At 39.1% G+C, this 26,477-nt stretch overlaps 1 protein-coding gene across 5 annotated transcripts in view; it reads left to right on the top strand.

The window, feature by feature from the left end:
- LOC148013306 (lysine-specific demethylase JMJ27-like) overlaps positions 1-25,094 on the top strand; it is a 45,631-nt gene extending 20,537 nt beyond the window's left edge. For all 5 annotated transcript variants that reach the window (XM_087668407.1, XM_087668408.1, XM_087668409.1 and 2 more), the window contains 3 exons: positions 8,353-8,472; positions 24,255-24,322; positions 24,414-25,094. In XM_087668407.1, coding sequence (XP_087524533.1) covers positions 8,353-8,472; positions 24,255-24,322; positions 24,414-24,438 — 213 coding nt within the window. In that variant the 3' untranslated portion in view covers positions 24,439-25,094. The remainder of the gene's footprint in view (positions 1-8,352; positions 8,473-24,254; positions 24,323-24,413) is intronic.
- The last annotated feature ends 1,383 nt before the right edge of the window (positions 25,095-26,477 follow it).

Here is a 26,477-nt window from a genome sequence, read left to right as displayed (position 1 = left end):
GTTCAGAAGAAAGCTCAACATGGGAGCGAGTAAGTACTTTAAGGAAAAGGTTTCCCAATTTATAGTTGGACCTCCCAAGCATCGTTTTCGAGGACGAAACCGATTCTTTAGGGGGAGGAAATGTTACATTAATAAATGTAACTTATGGGGAGACAAGCGCAAGAAGGGATGACCATCCGGGGGCTTTGGGCGCCCGTACGGGGTTAAGGGGAGCTTAGGAAGTAAGTGAGTAATACTTAAATAGAACTCACGACGGGGTGGCACTCTAGCATCTTCTTGAGCGTGGTCGGGTGTGGAGAGAGATTTTCTTGTGCTTGTTTTTCCCAGAGCGAAGTAGGGCATCAGCTGAGGACAGAAGACAGACCTGTAAAAATCGTAATACTTCGGCTTTCAAGTGCAGATTTTACCTTTTCATTGCCTCCGGCGGGTGAAGAAGGAACGCGACGAGTGGCGAAGAGCCCTAGCAAGTTGCATTCACATAGTGAAAGGGGGTTGCTTTTTGTGTTTTTTGCAAGCATTGTAGGTGAAGATGTCTTCTGATGCCGAGACCGAGTTTTAGGCGATTATGGACCGGAAGGTGCTCATCTTACCGGCTCTTCCATTAGATCAAAAGCTCGATGGTGAGAATTATCACATCTGGCGAGTTATGAGGCTTGCCATTTTGAAGTCCTATGATTTGGCGGAGCTTGTTACGGAGGTTATTTATTGTCCTTTTTCACAAGGCGAGTCCAAACTCTCTTCAAGTGAGATAAGGTAGAGTTGGCAAAGGCTCAGGCACATTGGGACAAACTCAATGCTCGCATCCACTTGTTTTTATTTCTCTCATGCACTATAGCTGTTGTCTCTCATATTGAGCATTTGACGGTGGCCCGAGAGATATGGTTTGAGCTCAATTAGATGTGCAATTGTATGACCTTCATGAAATAAGTTTCTTTGGAGGTGCAGATGACGACCATGAGTATCAACAAGTCATCTTCTATACATGAGCATATTTACAAGCTGAGGCAGCTTTAGATGTAGGTACAAAACACAATGAAGGTGATCACTTTTGAAGACATGGCGATAACTCTTCTTTTACAGTTATTGCCTTGTTTCAGTGGTCTTTATTATGGCTTGATTGCCTCAGGGCAGTCAGAGACTTTTCGTTGGAAAGAGTTGGTTCCATGGTCTTGGACCAAGAGGAGCAGTTGAAAGGGACCAATGCTTCTAAATTTGAGGCCTTGGTTGGTCAATCCTCTCAGAAGAAGGGGAAGGATAAAAAGAAAAAGAACAAATCAAAGAAGGACAAGAAAAAGGTGTCTACCTATCACACTTGTGGCAAGACATGTCACTAGAAGAAGGGTTGCTCCGACAAGGAGAAGAATGAGAAATCTTCAAGGGATTTCGGAGCGGTGGTTGCTCCCTCGTTAGTTGCTTTTCTCCACTTGGAGATGGTTGAGGAATCGACCTTGACGGCTTTTGATGCTGCGTTGACGGCCCCATATACTCGAGAGTGGATTATTGACAGTGGTGTCTCATAGCACATGATTCCTTTTTCAGTAGGTGTTGCTCATTTGTGGTCTTTGCTTGGCTAGATTCTCATTGGTGATAGTTTGTCTGTTCCTATTTAGGGACGGGGTGACATGCATCTTATTCTAGATGGGCGAGATGGTGCCCATACATCTGAGGTGCTTTATGTATTGGCCTTGAGATACCATCTACTTTCGGTGTACAAGATTTGTGTCCTTAGCCTTTTGGTTGAATTTGATGTGGATTCTTTTTGGATTCTTGATCGTGGATCGAGATAGGTTCTTTCTTCAGGATATGAGGAGAATGATGTCTATAAGTTGTGGTCTTTTTTTGCCTTTGACTTCTCTTCTTCTTTCCTCTCAAACTTAGTTTGAGCTTTGGCATGCTCTGTTTGGTTACCTCAACTATGATTACCTTCGGAAGGCGTCTAAGAGACAGCTTATTCGAGGCTTGCCAGATATTGTGGTGAGCTAGTAGCCTTGTGTATCTTGCTTTCGTGGGAAGCAAACTTGTGATGCTATTTCTAGCAAGGCTTCGAGGCGGTCTTCAACACCTTTGGAGCTTGTTTCTACCGATCTTTGTGGACCATTGAGGATAGAGTCCCTTAGAGGAAGCTTGTATTTCATGCTAATTGTGGATGATTATAGCAGGATGATATGGGCTTATTTCTTGAAGCTGAAGTCAGAGGCTTTCTCCAACTTTACGGATTGGTTGCTCTTTGAGGAGAACCGATTGGGGTGGAAACTCAAGACCTTATGATTTGATAGGGGTGAAGACTTTGCTTCTAATGAGCTTGCTCATTTTTGTGCAAATCTTGGTATTCACTAGGAGTTTGCCAATACAAACGCCCCTTAAGAGAATGGTATATTGGAGTGGAAGAATCGTAGTGTGATTGAGATGGCTCGTACCATGATGGACATCGTCAGACACCTTAGTGATTATGGGTTGAGGTTGTGGCTACTGTAGTTCACATTCTTAATCGATCCTCTACTTCCACTATTGTATGTATGACCCCTTATGAGGCATACTTTGGGTCTAGACCAGATGTTTCTTATTTCTGTGTTTTTGGGTGTAATGCCTATGTTCACATCTTGAAAACATAGCGTGACAATTTTGAAGCGGCTTCCAAAAGACAGGTGTTTGTGGGCTATAGTTCGTAGTCTCAAGGTTACGGATTGTATGATCTTGTTAAGCGGGATGTCTATATACGAGCTGTGATGTTTGATTTGTGGAAGTTTCAACCTCAGAGGGGGGGTGAGGAACACCTTGTTCTTGGAGGAGATCCCGGTGATAGCTGGGCGCTAGCGATTGTTTCTTTGGAGCCTATGCCTCTTGAGGACTCTTGTTCGGATGAGGAGCTTAGTTCTCAGCCACTGGACTTACCAATTGTGCCCTAGCTGTCTGTGAACCTTCCAGAAACTTAAATAGATTGCGAGTGATGAGACAAGATTTGGCTTCCTTCTCGTTGGGCTTGTGACACTCTTCATGATGCAGGGATTGAGGGGGTCCTTGAGGAGTGGCAACCCTAAGATGACCCATGACGTTCTTGGAGGAACCAAGCACACCACACTGAGCTTGTGTACACTAGTTACTATTTGATGTCTCGTGTCACGTAAGATCGGGAGCCCACCTTCGTGAAGAAAGCTTTATAGCATGATCATTGGTGCAAAGTGGAGCCGGAGTTGGAGTTGATTGAGAGGAATGACACTTGGCAACTTGTGCCGAAGCCTTCTCATAAGATCGTTGGGGTCAAATGGGTCTTCAAGACCAAGTACTGCAGTGACGGCATGTTGGATAAGCACAAGGCCTGCCTTGTTGCTAAAGGTTTTGCACAAAGCCAAAGCATTGATTTCCATGATACTTTTACCCCTATAGCTCGGATAGGTACTATTCGCGTAGTTCTTGCCTTGGCTAGCCATAGGAGATGGCCGGCCTATCAGTTGGATGCAAAGTCTGCCTTCTTAAATGGGGAGTTGAAGAAGGAGATCTATGTTGAATAGCCTCCCGGCTTTGGTTTTTCTGATGGTAAGGTATATAGGTTGCAGAAGGCTCTCTATGGCCTTAAGCAGGCTCCCCTTGCTTGGAATGAGAAGATTGACTCATTTCTCTAAGAGAAATCAGGGTATCGACATTCCATGGCTGACCCCTAGCTTTATGTTCACACCTCAGGTGGAGGTCATGTGTTGTTTGTTCTTTATGTGGACGACTTGATTGTGACAGGTGACCATCTTTAGATGGTCATGCAGACAAAGGCTGCTACACTTCAGGAGAAGTTTGAGATGATGAATATGGGACTTCTTCACTTCTTTCTAGGTCATGAGAGCTATCAAACTTCGAGGGGGATCTTTATTTCCCAACAACGGTATATACAGGAGCTTTTGACTTCGTGTGAGATGGATGAATGCAAGTCTCTTATGATTCCTATGGACTGGAATTGGAAGGCTATAACTCATTCCGATTCTCCTTTGGCAGATGCTACTTGTTATAGACAGCTAATTGGGTCTTTGATCTAGCTTCTCAATACTCATGTTGACTTATGTTATGTTGTCGGTGTGCTGGCCAGGTTCATGAGTGAACCCAAGATGGTGCATTGGCAAGCTGATCAATGGAATTTGTGGTTCCTATGGGGGACTCTTGATCCTGTGATCTATTATCTAGTAGGTATAGTGCTATAGACTTGGTCCTTACAGGATGGAGTGATTCCGATTGGGTTGGCGATGTGGATCATCGAAGGTCCACGGTAGGTTATTGCTTTACCTTGGGTGTTGGTGCTGTTTCTTGGAGTGCAACCACCCATGGTTGCCCTATCTTTGACCAAGGCAGAGTATTTGGCGGTGTCTTCTACTACATGTGAGACAGTGTGGCTTCGTAGGCTCTTAAGAGGAGCTTGGCTGCCCACAGCAGGGTACCACTATTCTTTAGTGCGACAATGAGAGTTGCATTGTCTTGGCCAAGAACCTTGTGTTTCATGCTCGGATGAAGCATATTAAGATCCAATTACCATTTCATTCAGAAGAAGATTCTGGATGCGACTATTTCCTTGGTTCATTGCAAGACAGGGGGTGATCTTGCTGACTTGTTTATGAAGGCTCTTCCTCAGGCTTTACTTCGATACCACTCCAAATCCCTTAGCCTTTTACCATGTCCAAGATTTGAGAGGGGGTGTTAGAGATTGACATTCCCTGGACAGTGTATACATAGGTTGTCGACAAGGGTTGGAGGTTTTCCTTGAGGTTGTCATTGGGATTGGGGGGGGGATTGTGGCTTGGGCTAGGAGGGTTGACATGCTTCCTCCATATCATGCCAAAGAGCTTCTAATCTTTACGGTCCTCTCTCCACTACTTTTGTGACCCGCTCTATACTTGTCTCGATTCAACCCATTGACGAACTTCTTCCATGGCCTCCTCATGACCTTGTATAACAACTGCCTCCTCTTCTAGAGCCTAGTGACTTTTGAAAATGCCCAAAAGTGACAAGAAAAATGCATAATTGTGCTCGAGAGGATTGACTATACCAATTATAGCCTAAGAATTGTGGAAGGAGCTTAGGGAGTGAAGAATCTATGGAAAGGTGAGGAACTGGTAGTAGACTTCGCTCAGAAGGCACTATCTTTGATGGTGTGTCTTGAGGAGCTGGCTTGGAGTTTGGTTTAAAAGACTGCACAATGTTCCTCTCATAAAAAATGACCTCTCTCCATAAGATTAGATGTAACTCCTCATTTGTGATGGAATAGTGGTTTGTATTATCCACGTAATTAGAAGGATCTCCGACTATGTCAAAACCTTGCATAGTTGGCAATGGATACCACTCTTGCTTAGTTCTTGGCATAGGCTCCTTTAGGGATTGAGTAGGTGTAGATGCATTCAAAGTCATCTATCCTACTATATTTCCTAGCTTTTGAGAAGAGCTTTTAGGTCAAGGTTTAGGTTTCTTCAGAGAGTACCTAGTGTAAAGAAATATTTTGACATAGAAACACAAATAACAATCGTACGACAAAGCACAAAGTGATAAAAGAACACAGTTAGGGTTAGGGTAACTCAAAGACAATGAATATAGAAAATAATTGAAGTGATATTACTGCTGAATATACAATGCTCATGTAGCAAACACACTATGCAGTGAATGAATACTGAACCTCGAACTCTTGTATCTCAAGGATTAGGGCAAGGGTAATGAGCTGGAGAGTGTGTTGTACTCTGAACGGATCCCGAATTGCAGCAAGGCAGTCTCCGGATGTCAAACACCAGTAAATGCAGCATTGAGAAGATGGATCTGATGCAGTCGGTAGTGAGGAGAGAGAAGAACTAAAAACGCAAGCAGGACAGCTTGCAAGAGAGAGGACAAGCTGTAGGAGAGAGACTAAAAACGCAGGCAGGATACTTGCAGGAGAGAGAAAGACTAAAAAGGCAGGTAGGACAGCTTGCAAGAGAAAACTGCCAAACACAAGCTGGACAGCTTGCAGAAGCTGGGCAACAGCTGGAGGAGAGAGAAAACTGCCAAACGCAGGCTGCAGATGACATGGCAGGCAGTATGACAGGAGGTCTGTGCAAGAACAACAGTCAGCTGATTGGGGTTAGCTCCAAACTGTGAGAAGAGGGCTGGAAATCAGGCGCCAATTGATGTAGACAGCAATGGACAGCTTCGGCTGAGATGTCCTCCGCGAGCGGGGTGTGGGCTGCAAGCTGAAACACTTGAAATTTGCAAAAACGAGATTGAAGATTGAATGGAGGGCAGCATATGTATTTAGAAAAAGTTTGGGCCCTCCCAAGTGGGTTTGTGCTTATGAGACATAGAAACTCTCTAGGATCGCGTTTCTTTTAAATAAAGAAGGTTTCTTCATTAATTAAGCAAGTTTTGGGGCTGTTTAAGTAAAGCTAATGTATTTTTAGCTCAACACCTAGCTTTGATACCATGTAAAGAAATGCCCTAATACAAATTCAAATGCAATCATATGACAAAGCACAAGTTGTTAATAGAACATAGTTAGAACTCAAAGACAATGAACACAATGAATAATAAATCGAATGAATTTGAATAGAATACAATGCGCATGCAACAAAGACACTATGTAGTGAATGAATACTAACCCTTGAACTCTAGTGTCTTGAGGACTAGGGCAAAGAGTATGAGTTGGAGATTGTGTTGTACTCACGACGGATCTCAAAACATAGCAAGGTAGCCTCCATGAGGGTCTAATAGGAAAAAATGCAGCAAGTTAGAGCTAGATCAGTTGATTGATAGGCAGTTAGAAAAGAGAGAATAAAATGCTGCTGTTTTGATGACGTGGCAGCTGGTCGGAAGGGCTGAATGGCAAAACACAGATCTGCTGGTGAAGAAGACAGGCTGAGCAGCAGCAGTCTTATGCAAACACAGCTGTGCAAGCTGGGTGCCATAATCTGGTGATGAATGTGCAGTAAAGGCAGGCTGGAACGGCTCTTGGCAGCAGTCGCCAGCTGATGTATGTGCTGGACAGGCTGAGAGTACTCCGAAATCTGCAACAGGGGTTGGAAATTAGGCGCCAACAAGTAGACAACAATGGGACAGCAGCTTGGCTGAAATATCCTCCGCAATTGGGGTGTTGACAGCAGAGAGAGGGCACTTGCAAGCTGCAGAAATGAGATTGGGCTGAATGGAGAGCAGCTTGTCTATTTATAGAAAGTTTGGGGCCTTCCAAATTAGAGTTTGCATGTGGGACATAGAAACTCTCTAGGACTGCATTTCTTTTGAATAAAATGTTTAAATTCATTAAATAATTTGAGTTTTGGGGCTATTTTACTAAGGCTAGTGTATCTTTAGCTCAACAAAACATAGGTACAAACACTATCACATGCTGCTACGACACCAATCATAGCCGTTTGCCTTGAACCTCACAAACATCACACGTTGCAATTGAATGTTGAATAAATATAGACCCATGCATTGTGTTTAGTCTCCCATGTACCAAAGTGTAAGCAAAGATATGAACATTTGGGTTAGATGGGGCTGGTTATCTCGATGTTCAATCAAGGGTGGGACTGACTTCTAGGTGTGTATTAGAATCTACAAGTCCAAGTCTCAAGGTATGGATATAATGTTGGGGCAAGGGTGCGACCTATGAGTCCAGTGTAGAGACATAATTCAAAATGCACTAGGGTGGGTCTACAATTTGCTGCAGGATGCAGCCTCCTGCTGCCATGAACATGAACAGCAATGGAATGATGAAGCAAGGACCCCCAGGCCGCAATGAATATGGAACGCACAATAAAAAGTATGTACAGAGGAAGCCTATAAATAGGTGTAAAGTGAATGATTTGACCAACTAGGTTGGACAAATCATTGCTGATATGTAGTCCCACCTAAAAGGACCATCTAGGAGTAGGCAAAAGTCTGGTAGAAAGACCCAAATACTGGGCTCCCTAATATGGAGCTGGCCACATACTCCCACAAAATTCAATATTCGAAGATTTTGTGCTATCACTCAGAGTCATTGTGTACTAGCTATTTGAGATTTAAGATTTCAACTTCAGATTTTCAGATTCCCAGGTGGCCCAATCCCTTGGCTGTGAAAGTGTGCCTGGTGTAGGTTATGTAGTGTACTACAGCATCTTGATGTTGAATTGAGTTCTGTTTATTCTTTCTTCTGCCTTTGTTATTGAAGCTTTTATATGTGGAGATTGAAAACTAATGATTCTAGTTAGATAATTTGTTTTCTACATGTTTTATCATTTTTCTCTTCTGAAACTATGGTATTCTTGTCAAAGTTTTACCTTTTCATCGTGAGTGTCTTGTCTGTTTGAATTGATGGAGACTGGAGATGATAACTTACACTATTTTGCACTTTTTTTTTGGTTGAAAAATTTTCAGTCTTGCGTGAAGGTGGCTTTAGACTTCATAGCACCTGAGCATGTGCAAGAATGTGTTGACTTAACAAAGGAGCATCGCTTTCTTCCAAAATACCATTGTGCCAAGGAGGATAAGTTAGAGGTATTTCCTACAGTCAATTGATGAGTTCCAAAAGGCATTTAAAGCATACATACTTATTAAAGGGAAGTTCTATATGGTATCTCTTTTTTTTTTTTTTTTTGGGTTGGGGGAAAGGGTGTGGATGCTATAAAGCAAACCACTAGATTATACAGCTCTCTCCCAATAATATATGATGCACTCACAGGTTCTGGAAAGTATGGCTTACATGGTTGTAATTGGTCTTAGATGAGGCAGCGTGGGCTCACAAACTGATTGTGAGTCTTACATAGGACATGCTGAGAATGCGATAATCTTTTAATGCACCATGCCTGACGCTTGTAGCCTTTGACATGGTAGGGGTGGGATGAGGCAGGGCTGAAATGATAGTCTACACAGATCATCCTACCGTTCATCTTGCAAGTTAGATTCATGAGAATTACTTCATCTACACCATCTTAACAAAATGATGGCCAAGAAACATTCTTGAACCTCTTACATTTGTGCTAGATGGTTGAAAATTTTGAAACTGTTGGAGGTTTGAGCTCTTCCAAGGAGGAGTGCACACAACTACAAGCAGTGGCCAGCAGACTGTGTTGCACTTATGTATATAATCCTGACCCTCATGCATCAAATCAGGCTTCACAAGATAGTTCAAATTCTGCACGAGATAGCTATCTCTGAATATTCAATGCAGGTTAAAACTTTCACCAACTTGTGTACACTGTAATAGAATGCAAGTTCACATGTACATGATGGATTTCAATTTGGCTTCATTTTCATTCATGGGAAAGGGTAATCGGTAAGATACTTGATGTATGTGACTGAGGCACTTGGTTCATAACATTCACTTGGTCCATTGCAGATCTAGGAAAATGAAAAGGCAGAAATAATCAAATGCTATGTCACATTTCTTATTCCATTCTTCTGTGTGACTAGCAAAGGCATTTTTCTTTTTTGGAATTGAGGCCTCATTTTTTTGTATTGTATACATCCCTTGCACATTTGCATTCTTGCCATATTTTGTACTAAAATTTAAACCTGATTCTGTAGCCCTGCTGCCTTTCTCCTCTTCTTTGAAAAGTAACACGTGAATCTAACCCTTAATTATACGTCCCTTACACATTTGCATTCTTGCTGTATTTTGTACTCAAATTTAAACCTGATTCTGTAGCCCTGCTCCCTTTATCCTCTTCTTTGACAAGTAACACATGAAGCCAACATCTTAAGGGATACTGTGACCCTTTAGACAATTCATACGTGAAGCTCGTTAGTGTGCTCACTAAGCCAACAATAAATTCTTAGCCACCTTCAAACTTGGCAGAATGCACATTAGTATTGGCCCCTTTAAGACAATTTATATCCAAAGCTTCTCAATGTGCTCACTAGCCAACAATAAATTTCTATCCATCTTCAAAGTCAACAGAATTCACATTCAATATGCAGGCGAACCTTCGGAGTCAAGTGAAGTGTCCCAGAGTGCATATGCAGTAAAACAACGCAGTACCATATTTCAAAATAACAAATAAACCGCAGTAAATATCTCATACAGATGGATGTATGCTTTGCTGGGAATCCATCTTTTCCACATCTTGTGGCATCCAATCTGTTGTCACCTACAGAACAACATTAGATTTTGGTATTTCTTTCAACTGACTTGCCTTGGTTCACTGATATTAGCCTGGTTTCCTCTCAATCAGTGTTGCGCAGGTGCCCTTGACATGAACTGCCCCATCTCCTTGGCTTTCATGCTCAACTGAATCTTTCACCAAACCAGCTCAACACATGAAACATACCTTTGAGTTTTGGTCTGGTATATTTTTGTTGGAGTCTGGGTCTTCACTAGTGTGAGTTCTGGTCTAATGTCATTTCTTCAACCAATATTTGGTTCAATGTGTTACGATCCTGAATTTGGACTCTAATATTATGACCTTAAATACCCGGATTTCTGTTTTTTCTTTTTGGATGATCACCCTGAAGTCGAATTTCAAATCGATGCCAAATGATGTTGGAAAATTTGGTTCCTTCAATCCAAGCTTAAGTTTTTGATCGATATCTATGTTTAGAACATATTTGGTTACCTATGGACTACTTTCAATACAGAATTGGTTGTTGGAAGTCCAAAGGCAGAGGGAAACTGTGGGCTGCTGCAGGACATCTTTAGAGAAAATCTGAGGGGGGCTCTCCTGCATGGTCGAGGAAGAATACTCGAGGAAGATGCCTGCTGGTGCAAACATCGGGAGGCTGTGCTTGGGTTGGTCTTGTGTTTTTCAGTAGAGCCAGAACTATATATGAGTGAGCAAGATCTCTCTAATATTTGGTTGTTTCCAATAGCAGGAGTTTTAGTAGCCCCAAAAAACCTGCTGGGCTGGGTGTTCTTGGTCTGACTTGTCTTGCTGACTTCTCTGGGCAGACCTGGTATGGTATACCTATTGATGAGTTTACCAAATACAAAAATCATTGTAGTGGATGTACTGGCTTGAATTGTGATGAGAACTAGATACATACAATGCAAACAAACATTTACATGCCATGGTGGCTTTTTTGGATTTTTGGGAGTAAGTGAGATCTATTCAACAATGATTTCCCAATGTAGAGGTAGACCTCCTAATATGGTTTTAGAGGACACAGAATGCTGTAGACAAAATGCAGACAACAGATGGCTGGAAACACGTTGATTTTGGCTAGGGACAAGTTACGTGGACATCAACAGATAGAGAAAGATCTGTAGTAGCAGGAGACAGTGATCGCAGATTTACAGCAGCAGAAAACAGCACCTCAAGATGGAACACGACGTTTGATTCCATGTCAGAAGTGGGTGTAGTGTTGGAATCAAGGTGGTTCCATACGTAATGTATGGTTCATATGAATATGTACAGTACATTGTTCTGTGTGGATAACTTTTTTAGGTATGTAAAAATACGTATCTTGGTAAAAAATAATAAACAAGAGGACATTTTACGGTATTTTTCACTTTACACTGAATATTATCCAAACTACTTGGAGAGAGATTTGTCACGGGGAGGTGAAAATTTGAGATGCTTTAATCTTGTCGATAACGTTTGATTAAGTTATTAATCAAATGTGCAAGGTTGTTTAGCACATGTGATGCACACGACGATTATTTCATGGAAACATGTAACAAACCTTTTGTATATCAATTGCTACCAAGACATATTGACTCAATGATTTCAAATTAATTTGATGCTCATGTACTTTGAAAGGGCATTTGTATTATTTAAGTGCTTCAAAATATGATTAAATGTTTATCTTTGTATCTAAAGGTGGCCAATGGTTAGAACGCCCTATAATTATACTTGGATCGCCATTGACAAGATGTCTAAGAGAAATTAAAAGTTTAGTCGGATGGTTAGATTGATTAGAAAGCTCAGATGACAGACTTTTACACTTAGATAGTCACATTGACTAGAAGCCTATATAATGAGTGGTTTCAAAAAGTGAAATCAGATGCTCATGATCGAAGAAACAAAACATGAATCGGTAAACTTATATAATGAAGCTTTCCAAAAGCTAAATTTGCGGACTTCTAAAATTTAAGAGGTTACTTTTTTTAGAAGCTGCTCAAATGAAAATTTTGTTCGTATCAAAGACTCTAGAATTTCTCAAGGAACAATTTTGTCCTCAACAACTATCTCAAATTCTTAATCATTTGAGAGATTAAAAGAGTAGAATGTTTGGAAGCTTCTTTCTCTAGAAAAGTGACATGTGGCATCTAAAAGATAACATGTATCATTTTGAAGAGATAAACGTCCTTATACTTGTTATTTTCAACAAACACTTGTTATTTGTAATCTCTACTTTCCACTTTTGAGCATCCAAGTTTCACAGCTATATATTGCAGGTCTCTCTCTTTATTTGAAACAAGCTCTTAAATGCTGAAATTTCAGGCGTATGGTTTGTACTATTCTATCTATCTCTTATCCAAGAAACACTTTTTACTTAGCTTGATCTAATCCAAGCACTAAATAAGAAAATCAACTTGTTGCTCGGAGTTTGTTGAAATTCGGGTTTTAAAATCCTAATTTTTAAAATTGTAGCAAATCATCCCTTTTGTATATGGTTCAGGCACTTGTGATTATGGTTTTGTTTCAATAGATTCTTGAAAAGGAGGAGGGACCGGTTTCCCTCTTAACATGGTGTCGACTCTTCTCTCTTTTTCACTCTCTATATTCTAACTTTCATGGTGATAACTGATCAAGTTGGTTAAGTTAAAAATACTGTCATTCTCATGTTTTTTCCTGCGCTTACATTAGTATCAGAGCAAAGACTTTTTCTTTGCAAAAAGTTTTTTGGGTTATGATCTTTGGGCTTAACTTTCTCACCATGTCAAGAGGCGAAGAGAAGAATTTTGGTGAATAACCGAAAGGCTTTCGACACTTTGTATCTATATGTTTCTTTGATTATGAGAAGATACAAAGATACAAGGAGTTGGAAGCCGATCCAGAAATTCAAGCTTTAATGGAGAAAAGGGCTAAAGTACGGGTTGAAGCGAATGTCTTTGAAGATTTCCTTATCGAGAAGGTTCTTGAGACGGGATGGTATTATGGCTGCGAAGGCTTATGTCAGCATGAAAGGTATCAATGTTATTGATGTAACTAAGTCTATGAAAGGTAATATATCACCAATCATTCGAGGATCCACCCAAACAGTGACTTCAAAGTCTCATCATACACAAGCTTGCCTCCTCTTGTTCCAAGAATCTCCCTATGGAGAAGGACACAAAGAAAATTAAAGATTCGGCTATTTCCATGGTAGTTGAATCTCGAAAGATGCTTTTAGCAAAGGAAAACGATGCTTAAAGAGACTTTAAGCTTGAAGAGAAGAGCGTCAAGTTTGACATTTTCTATGGTAAGAGAGATTCTCAAAAAGCTGTGTCTTTTACTACTTTGATTTTGTTTTTGATAGTGAAGATTATATAGAAAAATAAAAAATTAGAGTTTGTTGTTGTTCAAGAGGGAAAGGAATCCAAGTCTTTAAAAGAGTTCTAAGGATATGTTTAATAAAATATTTCTGTCTTTATTCTTTGAAGCCTATGCGCAACAAGAATGGGATGAGTTGTGAAGTAAAGTCATGGAGACAATGTTGAAATATATATCAATAGATTTGTAGCTGTTTTTCTTAAATTTATATTTCTTAATAAAGTTTCTTTCAATATGAAGATGAAAAAGTTTATCCATGGTTTACGTTTGATGGTATGACGAGTTGTGAAGATGACAAAGCTTGATACTTTTGAAGCAATCCAGTATGTGGCCTTGGAAGCTAAAGGATTGCATATGCCATGGATGGTTGGTAAAGCCTCAAAAGAAAAACCACAAAGGAAGAAGATCAAGATGTTTGACCAAAAGAAGTTAGATAAACAAGGACCAAGCATAAGAATGAATATAGATGACCTTTGCTATAAAAAAAGAAGCTAATATATCAGCAGTTAGTAGAATATATAAGAGAAAGACGATGTTTCTCTTGTGGAGAAAAAGGACACATGGTTGTGATCAATGTCTTAATAAGGCAAAGAAGAAAAACAAGCCCCAAAAGGCACCTCAAGGAATTGCTATAGTCAGAGAAAAGAAAGCTTTTTATGGCTTGGAGTAATATTGCTAATCAACTTGTTCTCATTCATGCTGATGCAAGGGCTACATATCATTATATTCATCCTTGGATTGTTGAAGCTCTATATCTACCAAAGGAGAGGTTTGGAACACTAGAAATGTCAGGCGCTGCTTTTCAAGGAATGGAGTTTGAAGTTACTCTTATTCTTTGGAAACTACAAATTGAGATATGAGATTATGTAGATTATGAGAGTTTTGTCATGGGAGATCTTGGTCATTGTGATGTTGTATTAGGAATACCTTGGCATAGAATAATAGATCTAGTCATGATTGGAATCAAAATAAGTTTGGATTCCCTTTTAACAGTAAAAATGTATCTTTTGATATGGGAGTAGAAGAAAACTCTATTTCCATTTTATCCCATGTACAAATTTGTAAAGCAATGAAAAAGTTTATTTTCTCGTATTTGATTTTTGTTAAAGATTTTAACAAAGATTCTAGAATTAAAGAGTCTATCTTACATATGAGTGAGGATTGAACGAGTTTCTTAAAGGAGTATGAAGATCGTTTTGAAGATACTTTACCTAACAAGATACTAGTAGAGAGGCTAGAAGATCATCACATTGATCTCATTTTTTGGAGCTCACCTCCAAATAGATTACCCTATCGTGTGAGTCTAATATAACAAGAGGAGATTATGAAACAATTAAAGGAGCTTTTGGAGAAGGGTCTAATAAGACCTTGTTCCTCATCTTTTTGCTCTGCAGTCCTCTTAGTGTAGAAGAAAGATGGATCTTGGCGTATGTGTGGACTATAAGGCTCTCAAGAAAATTACAATTTAGAATAGGTTTTCCATTCTAAGAATTGATGATATCTTGGATAGATTGGATGGATCCAAAGTATTCAACTAGATTGATTTGAAGAGTGGCTACCATCAGATAAGGATTGCTTCCCAAGATATTCATAAAATAACATTTAGGATAACTTTTGGTTTGTATAAGTTTTTTGTGCTACCATTTGGTCTTACCAATGCTCATGCAACCTCAAATAGAATGATGCAAAGAATCTTTAGTACATATCGGAAGTTTACATGTATTTTCTTTGATGATATTTTGGTTTATTCAAAAGATGAAAAAGACCAAAAGTAACACTTGAAAATAGTGTATTAAGAGTTCCGTAAACACAAACTTTATGTGAATGGCAAAAAGAGTAAAATTTTCTTAGAAGAGATTCACTACTTTAGCCATATTGTATCCAAAGAAGGGATTCAAATGGATCCAGAAAAAGTCAAGGCTATTGTAGAATGACCATAATTCACTAGTGTTATGAAGTTCGAAGTTTCTTGGGGTTATGCTCTTATTATAGGAGATTCAGTAAGTGATTTGCAATGGTTGTTGAACCATTGCATGATTTAACTAAGAAAGTAGTGGTATTTGGACAGACCAAACCAAAGAAGGAAGCTTTTGAAGCTCTAAAGTTCTATATCAACAAAGGATCTGTTTTGATTATACCTAATTTGTCGAAACCTTTCTTTGTGGAATGTGATGCTTGAGGAGACTGCATTGGTGCAGTCTTAAACCAGGAAGAACATGTAGTTACTTATGCAAGCAAAAGGTTGCAAAATACAAAAAGCAATGCCACTACCTATGAAAAGGAGCTAATGGCTATCATTCAAGCTTTAAAAGATTGGAGACACTATCTTTTAGGTGAATTTTTTTTAATGAAGACGGACCATGACAGTTTGAGACATTTTCTCAAGCAATCAAAGATTTTTGAAAAGCATATTTGATAGGCCAATTATTTAGCTCAATTTAACTTTCAAATATTGCTTATTCTTGGAAAGCAAAACAAGACAATTGATGCCCTATTAAGAAATTTATGTAGTGTCCATGATTCATCATACAAATTTCACTATTATGAGATATGTATGCTTCTGATGAAGATTTTAAAATCATATGAGGAGAGTTTATAACTTGGAAAAAGAGTAAACTCCTATATTATCAAAGATGGATTTTTTTTTATGGAGAATAAGTTATGCGTTACTAAAGGTCATTGGCCTTAAGTTACGGAAGAATGTCATGGGGCTTTTAACATAGCTCATCGTGGTATTTTGGCTACACTTGAAATGTATTTCTTTTGGCCAAGTCTTCGACGAGGCATTGAACAATTTATCAAAGAATGTGTTGTGTGCTAAAATATTAAGTTTAATCGCTAAAAGCCTATAAGGCTTTTGTAACCATTATGAATTCCGAGCCAACCTTGGGAAAACATGGCTATGGATTTTATTTTTGGTTTGCCAAAATCAACAAACAATAATGATGGTTGTCACGAGTACATGTATTTTTGAAACCTCACTTAACATGTGGATTAATTTTTAATCACATGATTAAGTAAATCTTGCACTTGTGAGGTGCAACTGGGGTTAGAGTAAACTTATGAGCTTGGGATTTGAGAAAATCACAAGATGTCAAAGGCAAAAGTTGCTATAAGTTATATTGCACAGATACTTGGTGGCATCTGGTGTCAATTGTTGGCCTAGGTCATTCATTCGGCCACAACTGTCAGTTGGTGACACTAGAGATGTGGCGTTTAATGATACCTAACGCTGATCTAATGGTCAAAGATGGCCCAGAGAGACTCGGAAGTGGAGGATGCCTAGTCAATTTAATTTTTGGCTAGTCAGATTAGTTTTTTGGGCACCAAAATAAATATTAGATTACTTTTTAGTAATTAAAGGTTGAAAATTAATATTTAATGATCGATAATGTTGAAAAAACCATTTGGGAAGGCTGCCACTTGGCAAACTTGCCCATACAGACTGGTAAAAGGCTAAAGAAGAGGAAAAACGAGATTATTCTTGCTCTAGCGAATGTGAGAGAGTTGTGAGCAGCCATGGCCAGCCTATTTTCAGCCATTGCAGCCAGCTACGAGTGAGTTTTGAGGTGGCGATTGCAGATTCAAACCCTCCATAGTTGGGCGATTGCATCTAGATACAAGTTGATAGCTGATTTGGATGTCTCAGTTGTAGGTGACCGCATTTAATGCTGTTGTGGCATGGCAACAGCTGCATTTGAGTGATTTTCAGTTATTCTTTGTGACAAAACTCTGAATTTTCTCTCTACAACTTTCTCTCTCATCTCCTAGCTATTTCACAGCCTTGCTCCGAAGATCTTAGCATTTGGATTCTTGGAGGCTAAGAAATTGCAAATTTCTCTACTGTAAATCTTAATTTACAGCAGAAATTAGGGTTTAGCAGTAGCCTTGGGAAGCGAGCTAGAAATTGGAAGCTCCAAGACTTAGATTTTTTATCGTCTATGAGGTGGGTGAAGGCCGATTAAGTGCCTGAATGAAGGGGCAAAACAGATTGAAGACTTGCTAGTCACTTTGGACAGTAAGGGGAGTTTGGATTGCGAAGGGGATTGGGAAAATGCCATTGTAAATCAACTTTTTCTTCAATAAAGCTAAAGAAATACCGAAAGGGGTGCCAATTTGGAAGCCAATTGGATGTGCATTGTCCAAGATCAGTAGGTAAATTTGTATTTTCAAATTTACATTTATTGTTTGCTACTATAATTTAGTTGTAATTAGAAATTTACCACCCATCCACGGAAGGAAGACTGGTTTCAATGGTATGGACTATTATTGACAAGTTTAACAAACATACTCATTTTATTTCAGTCGAGAAGACTTTTAAGTCTCAACATATGGTTGTATATTTATTCAACAAATCTTTAAGTATCATGGGTTATCACAATCTATCGTAGGTGATAGAGATCCACGAACCATTAGTATCTTTTAGCGAGTTTTTTATGAAAATTTGGGTATAAAGCTTATTCTTTTTTTTTCTTATCATTCTCAAATAAATGATCAAAGTGAGATAGTCAATCTCATAATATTGGATATGTTGAAGTGCTATTACTATGAAGGCAATCAACTATGGAATTTTTTTTTGTCTTTGGTAGAATATGCCTATAATATTACAGTCTATATTTCTATAGGTAAAACGCAATTTGAGATCATATATGGAAAACCACTCTTATTACCTATTCTTAAAACCTAGGAGGAGATATTTCTTGTCGATGAGTTTGTGCATAATATAAATACATCTTTTGCTCAAGTTAGACGAGCTATCCAAAGAACTCAAGAAAAATAAAAAAAAGCAGCAAATAAGCATCGCGAAGGCAATTGATTTTACAAGAAGGAGATTAGATATGATTGAAATTTGATAAAGCTAATCTAAGAAACCCTAACAAGCCTCTATCCCAAGTCACTAAGCTTGTAGGAAGAAATTATCGGCCATTTCAAGTCATTGAAAAGATTAACGATGTTTGTTATCGGCTACAACTTTCAGAGCTTTGGAGAATTCACAATGCTTTTCGTATCCATCTTTTGAAGCCTTATGAAGGGCCTTCACTATTGGAACTTCTAATAGAGGATCCACTCGAAGTAGATGAACAGGAGGAGATACTTCAACCAAAAGTAAATAGTCTTTTATATGATCAGATAACGAGAAAGTAACATTTCTAGAAAATTTCGTTTGAAATTTCAAAATTACTCTCTTTTAGATTCTAAATGGATGTCAGAAGAGTATTTTAAAGACTATTCAGAAATACTTATAGCTTATGAAGAAGCTGTAGAATCAGAAATACATCAAGAAACATCTTGAGAACAAGACAAATTTCAAGAGGGAGGGATGTAACTAACCTTTTGTATATCAATTGTTACTAAGATGTATTGGTTTAATAATTCTCAATTAGTTTTATGTTCATGTACTTTGAAAGGATATTTGTATTATTTAAGCGCTTTAAAATATGAACATTTGATCATATCTAAGGGTGGCCAATAACCAAATGCTTTATAATTATACTTGGATCGTCATTAATGAGATGCCCAAGGGAAATTAAAAGTTTAGTCGGGTAGCTAGATTCACGAGAAAGCTCAGATGGCTAAGACTTTTATACTCAAATAGCCATATTTACTAGAAGCTTATATAATGAGTGGTTTCAAAAAGTGAAACTTAAATGATTATGATCAAAGAAACAAATCATGAACCGATGAACCTATATAATGAAGCTTTCCAAAAGTTAAATTTGGCGACTCCTAAAATTCAAGAGGTTACTATTTTTGAAAGTTGCTCAAATGGAAAATCTGTTCACATCAAAGGTTTTGGAAATTCACAAGGAACAATTTTGTCTTCAGTAGCTATCTCAAATTCTTAACCATTTGAGAGATTTTTAGAGTAGAAGTTTGAAAGTTTCATTATCTAGAAAAGTGACATGTGTCATTTTGAATAGATAAGTGTCTCTACACTTGCCATTTTCAACAAACACTTGTGTTTTGTTGGCTTTACTTTCAACTTTTAAGCATCCAAGTCCTACACCTATATATTTGAGGTCTCTCTTTTCATTTGAAATAGGCTTTTATGTTGAAATTTCAGGCGCATGCTTTGTACTCTCCTATCTCTCTTTCATCCAAGAAACACTTTCTACTTAGCTTGATCTAATCCAAGCACCAAAAAAAGAAAATCAACTTGCTGGTCCAAAAGTTTACAGCAATTAGGGTTTTAAAATCCTAAATTTTAGAAGCAAATTAGCCCTTTTGTATATGGTTTAAGCACTTGGTGTTTGTGGTTTTGTTTCAATAAATTCTTGAAAAGGGGGAGGGGCCGATTTCCTTCTCAACACGGTGTTAACTCACTTCCCTCTCTCTCACTCTCTATCTTTTAACTTTCATGGTGATAAGTGATTGAGTTGGTTAAGTTCAAAGTATTATTATTCTTACATTTTTTCCCATGTTTACATAACAGGCCAAGGACCTTGAGGATGTAGTGGATATCAAAGGCAAAAGTTGTGATAAGCTATGCTTGTTGGGCTTGGGGGGTGAGTTGGTGTCAGTTTTAACCCTAGGATAATTATTTTGCCAATAAGTGTTAGTGATGACACTAGGGAGTAGCATTAATTAATTAGTTAATATCAGTCTAAGGGTCCAACAAAGGTTGGGGACCACTCTAGGTTGCAAATGGCCTAGCTAATTTAATTATAAATTGACACATTTAATTTTGGGCAGGGTCGGAAGGATTGAAATAAATTTTAAGGATTATTTAATTTTAAAAATTAATTAAATGGTTGAATAATGCTGAAAAATGGGTTTAGAAGGTTGCCACTTGATAAGAATGGCCATGCAAATTGATAAAACGTTTTTGGGGGCTAGTTTATAGCTTGAGAGAGAAAGGGAGCTGCTAGTCCATGTTTTGATCGGAGAATAACAATTTGCTGTAGAAGCTAGTCATTTGAGAGCTTCGATAGACAGGGGACAATAGGGAGACACCTTCTAGGGGCTGTCAACAGCATTGGTGATGAGATGACATTTCTGAGGTGCCTAGCAGGAGGTGACTACATTAAGTGGAGGTTGGAGTAGACAATAGGTAGATTTTAGGGTTTTTTGGAAAGAAAATTAGTTCTCTCTCATCTTGGCTTTCTCTTACCTTCACTAGTAAATTCTCAAAAGATCTCAATATTTCTCATCCATTCTCAACAGATCTCAGCTAGATTTGTTGGACAACAAGAGGATTTTTGCTGTAAATCCTAAATTTTTGCAGAAATTAGGGTTTTGACAGCCACCTTGGGACCTATACCAACATGAGAAGACATCATACACTGAAATCAGCACTTGAAATGTTTGGAATTGATAGAAATTTCAGATGCTAGCCCGTGGCATTTTTGACAAGTGGCAGCCTTCCCAAATGGTTTTTCTAGCATTATCCATAATTAAATATTAAGAGTCTTTAAATATTGAAAATTAATCTAATAATTATCTCGATGTCCTAAAAAATAATCTCATTGGCCAATAATTAAATTGGTTGGGCAACTTTCATTTTGGAGTGTCTTTGTGCCATCTTTGACCATCAGATTGATACTAGGTATCATTAAACACCACTTCTCTAGTGTCACCAATTGATACTTATGGCCAAATGAATGATCTATGTCAACAATTGACACTAGATATCACCAAGTACCTATGCGGTATAACTTACAACAACTTTTGCCTTTGATATCCCATGATTTCCTCGGGCCTGAGCTCATAATCTACTCTTAACCCCAGTTACATCTCACATGTGCAACATTTACTTAGCTATGTGATTAAAGATTAATCCACATGTTAAGTGAGGTTTCAAAAATATATGTCCTCATGAGAGAGAGAGAGAGAGAGAGAGAGAGAGAGAGAGAGAGAGAGAGAGAGAGAGACTTGTGAGAGTGTATGTAGAGCTAAATAAGTCAGACATGGAAGCCCTTGTTGACCATAACTCTGCCACCAAGTTAGAGGAAGGCTAGTAGCCTCTGAACGTAATGCCACCGCTTGCGAAAATGATGGTCCCAAGCTATTCATGAAGTTGCACATCTCTGCATCCCATCCCATAAATGGGACGACGTATAAACTTCCCCCCAATGCTCTACAAGAGTCAAGATATCATCTTGATTGCAAAAAGCGGAAACATCAAAGTTTAGACACATTACAAGGCTAATGCATGTGCTATGCATCAATACTTCGTAAATAGCATATGCCATAAAGAAGTATAAGAACAAAATATAGTGCTTACCACTGCTAGGACAAAGCTTGGTATGATATGATATGGCTCTTCATCTGCATGAAGAGGTGATAAACCAGACCCTATGTGGATTCTTGCATGTTCGTGACTCGTAGCATCATATACATGGGCTGCAAAGCCACTGTCAAATGCTGCACCTCTGTCCAAAAAGACTCATCTCTAGGATATGGCTTTGAATGGCCTTGGTCATCTCTTTTTGTGCGTGAGACATGTTCTTCCACTTTGGGTCCACGGCTGTCTACAAAAGTGGATCCCTAAGCTTGAAGAGCCTTTGGAACACCAAATACATATATGGAAACCTGGTCTTGGAGGGATACACCATATCTAGATCACTGTGGCTACGAAAGATGGGTAAAGCCTGATGCTTCTTTCGAAAGAATGTGGTTATCCTAGTAGCATTTGAAACTATGGGCTGCACCCAAGGTAGTTTGCCTATGCCCTCCATAAGCAAGTCTAGACAATGGGCTGCACATGGAGTCCACACAATGTGTGGGAACTCCGCCTTCACCGTTTTTCCCATTGCCTTGAAGTTGGATACGTTGTCTGTAACAACTTGAACCACATTCTCTTCACCAATCTTCATGATGGTTGTACGGATATGCCCATAGATGAACTCACTTGTGATCTTGTCTCTTGCCTTCCTTGCATCTACAATGTGCAAGAAGTAAGTACCAAGGCAAGAGGAGACAAGTATATTTATGATGTGCCACTTGCATATATCACTCCATCCATTAGAGATGATGGTGCAGCCAAATTGCTGCCATCCAGCTTTCACTGGGACCAATCCCTTATCTATCAAGGCCTTTTGCTCGTCGAGTGCAATGGTGCACATCTTTTTGTAATCGAGCCCACACCATGAGTCCCTAGCACTAGCACCCACTTGGGCAATGGCCCTAACTATCCTCTTCCATTACTTAGTCCTCAAGACATTGAAACTGACGTTGCACTCAATGTGAGTGCAAGCAATCTCCATCTCAGCCACCTTTTGACGCTCTCTCACCCAAGATTGAGAATGCACATGTGAAGGCAAGGCGGTCTGCTTAGGTACATGCACATCATTAGAATCCTCCTCCTCCTCCTCCTCGTGCATGACACAAGCCCTCTTCCTACTGGCAGATGGCTGCACAAAACCCTCCTCTATCTGTGTAGGAGGATCACCAAACTCCCCAAGAAGAGCATCGTGCAAGGTGTCTTGTGTTTTTTGGGATCCTTTGCCTTTCGCTACTGTCCCCATTGTTCGGAAGTTCTCAGCAATCAACTTCTCTCGGATAGCTTTTGGCACCTTCATGCATGCGCTCAGTATTGATGCCTACTGTCAAATGCCTTGCTACATGTGTTATTGAACTGGTCAATGAGAAATTGCAGAATTTGCTTGACCACTTGCAACTACCTAAACCAGCTTGCTTGGGAGTGTTGACAATATGGAGCACATTGGTGTACTCCTTCCAATAGGATTGATTGGTTTTAGAACGATGTCTCTTGGAGCATGATAAGAGAGAGAAAACATTGGTAAGTATGTGTGCACGCGTGCACGAGAGAGAGAGAGAGAGAGAGAGAGAGAGAGAGAGAGAGAGAGAGAGAGGGATACTTGGTTTGTGCACAGCTGTGCACATCACATGTTGGTGGCTGTAGCAGTCTCGAAATCTGTGAAACTCAGCATCCACGGTTGTAACAGTCTTGAAATTTGTGAAACTATTACTTTTGGGGCTTTTGACCTTGGGCTCTCAATTTGCCCATGCAAGGTACACAAATGGCTAGTCGATACATACATCGAAAAAGTGTAGGTTGTTTGGGGCCACAGATTAAAAAAAAAAAAGGGATCACATTTTTAATGATCACATATACCATACGTGCTACACGAACGTATCGTATGGTAAGGATCCGTATGTATGTACTAGTCCTACCTTGGTTGGAAGCGTGAGAATCTGCTGTAATAGACTGCACAACAAAAGAGAGACTACAAGAAAGACAAGAAACACTGCAAAGAGAACTCAGAAGAATGCTCAGGAAATGAGTCACTGGTTGTGTAGCATTGGCATTGCCTCCCTCTTTCCAAGAGGACCTGCAGATGTCAAGTATGCTGAGGATGATAACTCAGGAGGAGGGAGCCCAGCCTATAAATAGGCCATCAGCCTGAAAAAGTCAGGCAGTATCATGAGCACCTAATAATTCAGGTCGGCTAGCTCAATAATGACTAGTCAGCTACATTCTGGGGCAAATAAATCAAATGCCAACTACTGCTCATGCAAAAGAAATGCCAGTGTGGAAATCCACCTAAATTGTCTTTGACAAAAGAAATAATGGACAAATACATTGTGAGAGCTCCAAATGTCCTTGTCTGTTTCAAACTGAGGCTCATAGGGAGGAGATGACCATACATGACATACGACTGCTAATAGATACGAATATATCATGTTTACATGTCTGGTGTGTATTGTAGTCTTCTTCTTTAGCTGCTGAACACAAACATAAGATGTTATTAACTCGTTGTATTACATACTGTTATCATATTAGTAGGGACTTTACGCCCTACTCTAATAAATCACTGGTACATAGTAGTTGACTAGGAACTTGAAACTGAAATCTTCACATTGTTTCAAGCTTGAGTTTCGTCTGTTTTCCATCTTGTTCAGGTTAGAAGAATGGCTTTATTTGCAGCTGATGCAGCACTGAAGGAGCTGCAACATCTTATTTCCTCAAGGTAGTTAAAGTTGAGAGATTGATAAAAGTTGCAACACATTAGTATGACATAACACGGAATACTGAACTGATCTATGGTATGTTACGTGCAGTGAGAAACAGACTGAGGACTACTGAACCGATCTAGGGTATGTTTAATGCAGTGAGAAACAGGGTGAACTTGCCACACAACAATACTTGCAGAGATCACCTGCTGGTAGTTCCACTTGAGTTTCTCATGTAAACAACTGGTCTTTTGAGTTAGATATGTCTGTACCTTACTGAGCTGTTGGGTTGGGGTTGTACATGTGCCATATTTCTTGCAAAGCTCAGCCCATAAGTTTTTATAAAATCAACCGACCATTTTCTTGTTGTATCAATAATATCGCTCAACTCCATGAGGCACTATACAAGTCTGCTTTATAACCATCGACTTTCTAATGCCCATTGCCTGAAATGCTTTTGTGGCTTCTCCTTATTCTGCTATTTATCTCTGGTCTTGTCACTGAAGAGCCAGCCCTGAGCATTGAACAGTGGTGCTCTGCCATCAGTCTTGTACATAAAGAGCTGTAGTACAGAAGCCACAGTTTGTCTCCTATGTGGGAATGCCTAACTCAGTTGTACAAATTCTGATAAAAGTGTTAATGTCATGTCAGTCTAACTTTTTAGAATGTCCATATGCAGAACTTGTAAGTTTCTCTTGCTATGTGAAATATCTATCTACTTGATCCATTTATCATAGCTCATTGTAAAACATTGGTAGTTTTGGTATGCAAGCGTTTCCTTTCAATTTGAATCTGTACTTGATCCATATATAACGTAGCTCACTGTAAAGCGTTAGTACTTTTTGTTTGCAAGTATTGTCTTTCAATTTGAATCTGCTACATTTTGATAGTTGTCCTGTAAGAACTATACATTTTGTATTTTGTCATGATGGAATTTTTTTGTTTTAGCTCACCACTAATCTAGATTGAAGATTCAGGTTGTATGATCCTTTGGTTTAAAACTAGGCCTCTTGCATGAATTAATATTGCTGAGATTGTGGCAGTGTAAGCTGAACTTTATTCATATATTTAAAATTCTAGTTATTATCATATCCAAAAAACCAGAGCTTCAAATGCTATATAATGAGGTCTTATTGTCATTCAATAATCAGAGTCCAAAGACTTCAACAAGACACAATCATCGTATTCAAACTTGCATAGGAATTAAGCAATAGCATGCTGGAGTGTAGATAAAGTTCTTTGAAGAGAAACTTTGTATAATGGTCCATTGGGAGAGTGCAAGAATTGTCTTGTACCACCCATTGGAGAACACCCACTGCCTGAAAGAGAGGATGGAAGAGCAAAATGAGAATGATCACACAAAATTTTGGTCCTTGGAAACAGATTATTAATCAGCAGGGGTTGTGTTCAAATAGTATGCCCTTTTAGGAGCAATTAATTTCAGGATTGTATTAATTGTTTCTCATGCAAGACAATTTACCTTCCTTGATACTACTGTAGTATCAATCGTTCCTATGGCTCTGAGTTGTTCTTATCACAGTTCCTGTTTTGAGTTGAAAGTGTTGGTACCTGATGGAGAGGAGTGTGGGGTGATCTGCATGATTGCATTTTGCTAACTGGGTGATCCGCATGATTGCATTTTGTTAGTTAGCAGAGCAAGACGGCAAGTGCATGGGATTACTGGACGTATCTAAACTACTAATGCTTGTGAACAACCTTTGACAGTGGCTGCGCTGGGTGCTATTCAAGTGCAACAAAAGCTACTGTGTACCATTGTTGCTCCATATGATGGGCATGTGAAATAAATGTTCAGAAGGATAAAAATGGATTAAATACAATATGTAGTGAATATTCCATGTGTCAAATCATAGGTGTGCAATACATAATGTATGTTGGTGAGTTAATGCGCTTCTCTTCAAAGATTTTGAATAGTGAGGACATGCCTTGTTGGGAAGGCCCCCAAAACCCAAAAACCTGCCCCTCCTAATTTCAACTTTGTGCAATAGCAAACAATCTTGAGGTAGGATGATAGATTTATGCTTTTGTAGGTGTAGGAGTTTCCTAGAGTAGTAAAGATAACCTTGCAAAATGACCTAGTATTCCGATTGATAAGCTATGTGAATTGCTTGATAGGGCTTAGGCTATTTGGCCTTGGTTCAATTGATTCAAGGC

This window comes from Lygodium microphyllum, chromosome 26 (assembly GCF_053477565.2).
Source record: "Lygodium microphyllum isolate KBCC chromosome 26, Lygodium_microphyllum_v1.1.10, whole genome shotgun sequence".
Classification (NCBI taxonomy): domain Eukaryota; kingdom Viridiplantae; phylum Streptophyta; class Polypodiopsida; order Schizaeales; family Lygodiaceae; genus Lygodium; species Lygodium microphyllum.
This window is presented reverse-complemented; position numbering and strand designations above follow the sequence as displayed.